Source organism: Rhyacophila brunnea, unplaced genomic scaffold (assembly GCF_057557595.1).
Source record: "Rhyacophila brunnea isolate RB1 unplaced genomic scaffold, BYU_Rbru_1.0 scaffold_1, whole genome shotgun sequence".
Taxonomy (NCBI): Eukaryota; Metazoa; Arthropoda; class Insecta; order Trichoptera; family Rhyacophilidae; genus Rhyacophila; species Rhyacophila brunnea.
The window spans coordinates 37,972,258-37,982,767 of NW_028232751.1; the positions used below are offsets into that span (position 1 = coordinate 37,972,258).

A 10,510-nucleotide genomic window follows, 5' to 3' on the forward strand; every position below is an offset into this window, starting at 1 on the left:
GAAACGTGATATTGGCTTTTGTGATGAAACATAATAATTGTTATTGTCTTCAATTATTATAAACCGCTAATAAATAAATTAACATGGGATATACGACAAATATTATTCTTAACTGTAAAAATATGTATTTTTGTGTATGAAGTGTCTAAATATTGTAAATTTACAACATACAATTGTTTGAATTATTTACCAACTCAACATTCACAAAATTTATTTATTTATTGATATATAATTTTACTAAATAATACTTACATAAATATAGCCTCAAATCTCGATACACAACCTTTACAATGAAAAATAAATATACACTCCAATATAAATAAAGTTTTATGAATACAAATTAACAGTGTAGAATGGTAGTCTCCAGAAATTTGTTTATAAAAATATATCTTATTTATTATGACACAATATTGGTTATATTTACAACACATACTCTTTGCTTGGTTGTATTGAATGACTAACTAAATGACACAATGTGCATGCACATGTAACTTCGTTACACGCCAAAAATACACTCTGATCTGTTTTCCCAAACGCGTCTAAAGAAGTATAACTTCAAAAATACTTTTTATAGAGAATAGATATATTGAGAAAATATAATAACACTCTGACCCAGACAGTTCTTAATATTTCTTAACCTTTACTATTACCTCACGATATTACTATGGCAGTACCTGACAGGCCGTAGATTTTTAACGATACATGTTGAATGTAGAGCGAAGCTCTTTCTACAATCACTGTAATACCGATAATTTGTGGCTTAGTATTTTATAATTATTCAAGCAGATGTCACTGTGTTTAATTTTTTAGATTATGCAAATCAATCGACAGTGGCTAGTAATTTCAGTTTAATGTCAGACGAGATAACTCGCGAATTTTTTTATATGCGGCCTGTCGATCACGGCCTCGTAGAGCAAGAAAACTCGTTGAAGGCATAGAACCGGTTAACTGCGACTATGACAATATGCGATGAGATATTAAACTCTTTCATTGAAAAAAATTGTCGATACTTAGTGGAAAATAGTATAATAATTTAAATAAAAGAATAATATATATTATATCACCAATGCTATTTTATTTAATGACATACAATACTGGCTTGGTTGCAACACAACACAATTATTAAGGGGGAGAGGCACGCCAGCAGAGAACCTAGTGGAAAAATTCGAAGCTTGCAATTTGAGATTTTTTTTTGATAATTTACAATTTCTTAATTAATTAATATGTATCTGAAAACATTAAAAAGATTTTTTACTTTTTTTTTAAATTGTAAGATAAACTTACAATTGTAAAAAAATGTAATAAAATTTGAATTCGTTGCAGGGTAAAATAAAAAGGATTTCAAGTTATACAAATTTATATTTTCATAAAAATCGATGTTTTTCAAAATAAATACAAAAAATATTAAAACGATGAATAATTACTTAGTCAAAAATCTAAACGACGAAAAATTGAAAACTTAATAAACTAAATTTTAATAATAAATATGACCTTAAAATATAATGTTATAATAAGATGTGACCCTGCAACGAATTCACATTTTTTTACAATTATAAGTTTATCTTTAAATTAAAAAAAAACTAAAAATCCTTTTAATGTTTTCAGATACATATTTATTAATTAATACAGTTGAAATTGTAAATTATCAAAAAAAAATCTCAAATTGCAAGCTTGGTATTTTTTCGCTAGCTTCTCTGTTGGCATGCCTCTCCCCCTTAAATTCTACATTTTTAAAAGAGGTGATAAATTTTCAAATACATCAATACAATATTAATATTCATATTTTTTTCTCTATAGGATATATATTGGAATACAAAATAGTTACTTCGGAGACATGGATAAAGGTAGCTACTGTTGATGCCAATATTCAGCAACGTTGCTTTGAAAAGCTCAAAGAAAAATCTGATGTTATATTCAGAGTATCAGCAGAAAATGCTATCGGCGTTGGGTTGCCAGCCGTAACTGAAAATGTTAAGTTACATAAGCATGCCAGTAAGTATATTACATGTAAAAATAATAATTGGTATTCTCTTAATCTGTCAGATTAGCTATAAATCCACATTATTTCTGAATTGTCACATTTAAAAAATAATAGACAAAATAAATTATTTTTCCAATGAAAAATTGTGCTTACATGAATTATTTTTTTTTCAGCCGTACCCTCTGCTCCGACTGCCCCCTTGGAAATCAGAAGTACTGGACTTAATTCTATCATCATTGAATGGGGCCAGCCTGAACATGATGGAGGGGCACCTCTCCTCGGTTATAACATTGCCATACGTGATGTGAGGAAGACAATGTGGATGGAAGTCGGAAGGGTTCCTGCGAGCACTCAAAAGTTCAACATCAAAGATCTCCAAGAGGACCATGAATACCTTATAAGAATATACGCCAGAAATGAAGTAGGTTCCAGTGAGCCTTTGGAATCTGATGAACCTTTCAAAGTGATAGTTAATTTGGGTAAATATAATTATATTTCTTTACTCTTGCATTATTTACATTTGCTAACATACCTACTTTTTCTTCATACCAACAGCCTAATTTGAATATGATCTGTTGCATATTATTATTTTATATCTGTGTGGTTAGCCATCGTCTTTTTGTCACATTCTACAATAGATATCAGCTGTTGTATTATTATTTTGTATATATTGATTTTGAAATATGTACATGGTGAAACAGATTATTTTTTTCTAATTTATCTTTAAATAGAAAAACAAGATACACCATCTTCTAGTACCCAATATCTGTTATGTGCTATTAAAGATACGAAGTTATGAATGTTATGATTAATTGTTTATTTTCATTCTTTCAATTGTATATTAAGTCGCACAATTCTCAAAGTTTACTATTAACCTAATTCGCATATTTATCTATTTCTAAATCCATTTTATTTATCCCCTGAACAATACGATTTGATGCACATGGGAGGTATTGCAGAATGAAGAAAGAAAAGTAATATTATGAATTATCATTGATACCAAAATTTAAACTTCAAATATGCTCTACATTATTATTTACTTTGATACAAATCTTGTAGTACTAATAAAGTATAGTGAACATTAATGTTTAGTCCAAAAAAATGACCGTTGCAATGTATGTGATAAGAGAGAGAGAAAGAGATGTTGCATTGTACCTACATCCATTCACAAATAGCATAAACCACGAAAAATTAGTCCACTTACTACCTATGTCATCGTTTCCATTGTAAAATCTGATAAATTAGCAATTTTCAGATCTACACTTAGAAATATAGAAAAAAGTGAAATTGTTAAATCTACAAAATTATGTATGTATGTAGCATGTTTCATTAAAATTTAATTAACGTGTTTTTATAAATAACTCATAAGGATTAAGAGTTTTCTCTTTTGGTCAAGAGTTAAAAGTCAAGTTTTGCAGATATTTCAGAAATGCAATGGAAACAAAAATATATAAAACTACAGTATAACTTCTCTTTATCTTCTCGAATACAATATCTGTACTATACGATATCAGATAGGGTAAGAGGTACAATGATGGGCCAGTTAAGCGAATGGCTTGCTTTGATCGGTCAGAACAAGCTTATTAATGCGGTTTTCTTGAAATGCAATTTTTTTTCATGTTTACAAAGCATGTATATTGATATATATGTGTACATATTTTATAATACCAAACATTGTTATTACAAAAAATATAAAAGAAAAAAAAATCGCAAAAAGTACAGTGATGGGCCACACTCAGATAGTGATCGGCCACTTTCCAGACAGTGATGGGCCACTGTCTTTTTCTGCATAAATTAAACAACTAAGGCTTACTTTTCAATAAAATATTGAATCAACGTTTCTTATCTTATGATATAATCAACAAACATACTCCTTTATCTCACCGTTGATGAAATAAAAGAGGATAGAGTGACAGAGGGTGGATTCTAAGGTCTTAGAAAATTATTGACCTGTCTGTTAAATACTTCATCACCTGAGTCACTATATAAAACATCAATCTCAATTGAGACATGGACCTGCTCAGATTTTGGAACGCAATAAAATTTGAATGGAAGCTATCTTTATACACTGAATATTTTAATTTATTAAGATGTTTTATTATTATTTCACAAATCGCACAACGATTTTGGCCGCAATTGTTTAAACTTTATTATTTTTGATTGCCTCTACTTTCAATTGTGTCGTTAAAATGTGTTGTTTTTGCCTTTATTTTTTTGTCTTCCTCTGCACTTTTCTTGTTTTCCATTTTTTGGTCTTAAATATCTCTATATTTTTGCAAAATGATAGCGAATGGAACTCTTTGTAAAAAATGTTTATCGTTTATTTTTGGTATCTGTGGCCATGATAATGTTTGAATTAGAACTAAATATATTTACCATATTTTCATTTATTTCTTACATGCGTTCAGTATTTATTGCCATGTTGTATTCTTTCTCGGCATTGACACATTAGGTACATTTAATTGGGTTATATTTTCTATGCTCTAGCTGTTGTCAGATAATGACTTGAATTGATTAAATTTTTCCGCAATCGGTAGGTATGGTATAAAAAATGTTTTATTTGTATACCTCCGTTAGTATTTTGAATATTTTTAAGGTTTTCTTCTTTTTAATTGCCCACTACATTCGTAAAATCTTTAAGGATGAAAACAGCATTTTGCAATATTTTGCAGCTTTAACTAGAAAGAAAACAGTTATATCTATAGGCTGAAGAATCCTAGGTGCATTAGGATTATAGTGCTTTGAGATGTATTTCAAATAAAATTTTAAGCAAAGCTCACTAACTTGGTAGACAAGATGTGACTTATGCCTTTCGATAAATAATATAGAAAACTCTATACCCACAGTAAAAAGATTCTGATAGAAAATATTTCCAATGTATTGATATCGATCGTGGGACTCCGATTTTTTTTTTGCAACTTCACATAGTGACCCCCATTTTTATAAAAGTATGCAACAGCATCATCTATAGTTTTAACATCATATTTTAAACTTAAATTTATTCAATATTTTGATATTCTGAAAGAAATGGGAAGTTAAATGTTTCTAAGTACAGTGATCGGCCAGTACAAATTCAGTGATCGGCCACGTGGCCAACGACTGTTTAAAATTAAAATAACATAAAAATAAAAACGGCAGGTACCATAGTGCATTATAAATATTGTATTTAGCATAAAAAAGTTAATGAAAAGTAAAAAAACATTTTTTCAGTCATGGGCCAGCCCGACCCATCATACAACTGCTACGTATATTTAGTGCAGTAAATGGCCACCCAGCTAGATGTGTCATTTTAATTTAAAATTGTCGTAGACTTAACATAATTATATGTTTGAATATCCAGCACAACGATTATTAAATAAAAAGTATAATTAGTAATATAGTTTAAGAGATCTTACCTTCCAAAGTATGTTATTTCCTTAACAAAAAGTTAAGCAATTGTCAGACAAAATGCAAAACGTGTGACTTGGTATACAAAATGGTCACATATAGGGTCAGTCCTGCTACTTATACAGGAAATAATGTGCTAGAACCAAAGTATATGATGTTGTGAGTCACATATAGAAACAAATACCCATAACTTAGGTTTTTAAATACCTATTTTTTGTGTTTTACTGCTGAGTGGCCCATCACTGGAGGGTGGCCCACGATTGTACCTCTTACCCTACCTCCGTAAACTATTTCCATGTGAAATCTACGTTCAAATAAATAAAAAATTTAATGCTTTCAGACGCCCAATACAATGAGGAGCCAAATGAACTGACAGAAATCACAGAGCCAACAGGATTCAGCACTGAAACAAGTACATCATGGATGCGAGAAGCAAATATGGATGCTGATATTAGATGTTATGCAAGAGGGTCTCTATTGAGACGGGATGAATACTTCTTTAGAATATGGCATTATGCTAAACAATTATTTAAATAATTTATTTAATAGGTTAAGCTTTTCAAACCACTGTGATAAATTCATGAATATATATATATATATTATTTTTTGATCAAATTTTAGATTAGAATAAAAATTGAATTTACCTACCCATTATTGTAATAGGTGCCCGACTATACATGATTTGAATTCAAATAATTTTTTTCTCCATCTTACAACATAGTTTGTGAAATAATTGTAAGATTATTCCAAAGGATAAATCAATATTGACTGTTTATGCATGATAAATATAATATATATATATAGCTACTCAATATTTTCAAATCAAACTAAAACTTACTTCATATTCTGAAAGAATACTACCTATATAACATAACATAATGGTGTGTTTCGATAAGATATTGATAACATTTCAATAGTGGTTATCTGTTTTTGCTTAGGGAGACATAATATAGGTGCATAATTATGATGTGAGCAAAAATAGTTAACCACCTCCAATGTATCAATCATTTAAAATAAATTATTTAATTCATAATGTATTTTATTTATCATTGTGAATCCTTGGTAAATCCATATATGACGCCAAACAATGAGGGGATCTGATATATTATGATTAAGGGTGGTTGTATAAAATCTACCGAAACCAATGAAATATAAAATATTTTCTACTGAGAACATACACTGAAATCAATCATTTTCAACCATTTTTTTTATTAACGAATATAGGAGTTCCAAAATATGGCATAATTTCGACTAAGGGTGGTGGTGATAGGGGGAGGGACGGTCAAAAATACTGAAAACCATCTGATGACATTTATGGATGACTCCTATCTTACAGACTACCATATAGGTATTTTCATATATTTGGTTATTGAAAGTGCTCTTTAACTCACTTAACGTAATGATTTTTTTTTAATGTGAAACGTCCTGGCTTAAAATTTTGGCTGAATCAAAAATCATTTCTATTTTTTGGAATATTTTCACATAATTTCATGTTCAAAATCTAACATGTAAGTACATAATAATATGTAATTTCACATAACATATAATAATCTACGATAACTTCTAAAAACCACCAAACGCATACGAAAAAAAAACATTTAAAAACTTCATGACATTTTATTTTGCTTATATTTAATGAAATTAAGGGTTGTAATAAACATGGACATATTACTGATCTAATTTTAAAATACGATACGGTTTTTTTATTCAAATGAATAATGCACAAGGTTTAAGAATGTAATATTCATTATTGAACATAGTTCATTCTTTGTAACATCAAAATATCAAAGTATTAAAAAATTGAATCCATAACATTCACATTTGGGGCACTGTTTTTACGTTAAAGGAAAATAATTCAAGACCAATGACATAGCCATAAGGGTGGCTAAGGCGTGGTTGGAAAGAGTCTAGGTGCATCTCTCGTACGAACACGACAGAAGAAGTCAAAGTAAATTACGATATTTGCTCTTCATATAAACCTTTTTTACAAGGAATAGTTGTTAGCCATTCGGCAAATCCATTGAATCAAATACACATTGAACAAACATGCATTTTTTTGCACCACCCACAAGTTCAAGCCCATAACCCACAGTGACATATTTTACTTTACATCATAACCAACCATTTCCTCTTAATACACAACAATGCTATTGACAACTAATATTGATATGTGAGCATATCGGTATTTCGGTCTCATTTATTGATTGAATCCGTGCATAAATGCCATGATGTCCTTCCCTTCTTGTTTGTGTGCCCCTTCCCTGAGCAAACCGCATGCAACCATAATTAATATCGGTTGAATTACTCATGTTCATAGTATTGCCCGTTGATAATGGACATTTTTATGAATGTTCTTATAACTATTTAGTCTAAAAAATTTTCCATACTGAAACCAGAAAACTTAGATCAAAAAATTTTGAATATTTGAATTTCTTCTACCTAGCAAGATATCCACTTCACTAATATTGTATCTTAGAGGTCTCAGGGAAAGTTCAAAACAATATTCTTTGGTTCAAATTAAAAATATGTTATTTATTTATAAAACATTGTTAAATGATAACATACATTTTAATAACATAATTTTCATTCATAGCTACATTTGGGTACCAATGAGGACACATGTACCATATATACAAAAAAAACTATATTGGTTCATATGGTATTAAGACTAAAATTTGAATAAATGATTTACAATTTTTCTACGATTAGATAACATGATTTTTAAAGATTTAAAGTTTCCAAAAAATATAAAACAAATCATTTACACAAAGCATTTACAGAAAATAAGATCAGTATCAAAAAAAATGTACTTTATACTTGGGCTTAATGTGTTCACATATTATCTTATTATTATAAACCCAATGAAGAAATAACCAAAAGTATGGAATTACTTTAAATTTGACTGAACAATTAGAAGAAAAATATAATTTTGCATTAATTAACAAGCCACCGCTGTAGCGACCAATTATGACTAAAATTTATGGTGTTCCTAAAGACTCACCATAGTCAGGCTGTGACACGACACTAAAGTTTGATCGTAGTGCTAGCTACTCTGTTTGTAGAAAATGGCGATTGTCGCACATTGAAATAAATGGTAACACATTATAGATTTGAACGACATATACAATCTAAAATCTTCATTTACTGTAAACAGGTTACCGCATTGCATTTGAAAATAATCAATATACAGCACCACCATCGTAACTCGCAATTCAGTGCCCCGGCCAGCCTATAATCGGCCTTGGGTGACACTATTCTGAAAAACTGATAAATGACTTAATAACTATCCATCCAACCCAATGGATCCTGGATTAAGCAGACTTTGAAAAAACCACATTATTGTAAATTTTACTAGACCCTGGTTTCAACCCCACGATACTCGGCCACTCTCCACTGTGGTTAATTATTGAAACCTACAGTAAAAAATAGTTAGCTCAAATCTATAGTAGGCGAGGGATTACTATACTTAGAACATAACTTCATGTTATTACATGGAATAATGTGAGGTCACTGCTAGTCTTTACAGTGAGTTTCTACTTAATAATTAATCCATTCTGACTTGTACATCCCTACATGAGTAATTTAGAAAAATTTCACCACGTGTCACTTAAATGTAGCACCTTGTATTCTTACAAAAACTTGAATTTGAAAAATAATTAACATCTGATTGCAATAAATGAAATTTATTGCAATTAGGTACTATGCGTGTGTTTCAAATAAAATAAAATAATATATCATTACATAGGTCCACTTATTTTTTATATACAATAGTTAAAACTTCATCTTCCTGAGGATTTAAGTATCATTTGTGTTAAATGCAACAAACATGAAGACTAAAGTCCAAGCTATATAGTATTTTCATTATATTTCAAAGTGAACTAAAATATTATATCAATTATGCAAATTCGATTATAAATATTATAATAGTATCAATAAATTATTTGTAACTGTGAGCCTTAAGTGGTAAAAAATAATTGTAAATAATAAAAATAGCATAAGTTCAATACTGCGTATGAGCCAATATGTTCAAAATACGTATTTTTGGCACTCTCGGTTAAACGGCACAAGCTGCATTGATTGATGCATTCAAATTTTTAAATTGACCAATAGACTACTTGCAGTCGGTTAAAATCAATACCGTGCATGAATTATCAATACTACAGAAGCAAGCAAGACCGCGTTTATCCCTAGACCCAATACAGCGGACGAGCGGAGAATTGCGGCAATACCGCGTAAGGTCCAACTGATTTACAAAATAATCCTATGGCAATATATGGCCACAGACGCATATGATAGTAAAAATATATTTTCTAATAACAGGAAGACACAATAAACTGCATTTAAATTTATTTTTTATCTTTTTTTATTGACGAAATTGCAAGGTTTCTTGTCCCTTCTGAACATTTTGACAAATGGTTCTTCCGCGGTATTGAACTTACATAGACGATAATATTATCATTTCTACTACAAAAAAAAACTTACACATAATATACATTATAAATTATAAAATATTACTACCATTCAGTACAGTATATACAGAAAATAATACAAATGGCCACTGTGAAATAAATAAAACAAGATAACTATTATTAGTACTGATTTTATATCACATCAGTGGCTACAATAATGAATCAGCCCAAGGCGCACTACTACAGACTATATTTCACATCAAAACTGAGTGGACCCATTTCCTAGCTGTCAAAATCAAAATCTTCCTCTTTTTCATTAAAAATAAATATGCAATACAGATTTTTAGGTTTTTATTAAATCATTTATCGTGGAGTTACAAATTGAGACAATTGTAAAAACTATTTAATGGAAAATATACATAAAAGTCAAAGTGGAGTCATCCAACTTTTTTGTAAATTATTTAAATTTTACAAAAGAAAAAATGATTTTTTGTGGGACTTTTAAAACAAAAAATGTTTTTAATCATCTAATAAATAAATAGTACGGAAAAGTAATAATTTCATAACACTACATGAGGATACATTACTCGTGTATATTATACATTTTTTTATATAAAATATGTATATATTATAAAGTAATTTATAATCTAATTATCACACCTCCTATCCTCACTAATTGTTATTATTATAACTAGGCTTACCGTACATCCCGGTTTCACACATTGGTGCCGGC

The 10,510-nt window shown here is 29.5% G+C and overlaps 1 protein-coding gene across 1 annotated transcript in view; it reads left to right on the forward strand.

Moving 5' to 3' along the window:
• The window catches only part of LOC147079738 (titin-like), a 97,887-nt gene extending 91,486 nt beyond the window's left edge, over positions 1–6,401 (forward strand). The window contains exons 36-38 of the mRNA XM_085943076.1: positions 1,798–1,992; positions 2,155–2,460; positions 5,709–6,401. Of these exons, the coding sequence (XP_085799202.1) occupies positions 1,798–1,992; positions 2,155–2,460; positions 5,709–5,905 (698 nt within the window). The 3' untranslated portion in view covers positions 5,906–6,401. The remainder of the gene's footprint in view (positions 1–1,797; positions 1,993–2,154; positions 2,461–5,708) is intronic.
• The last annotated feature ends 4,109 nt before the right edge of the window (positions 6,402–10,510 follow it).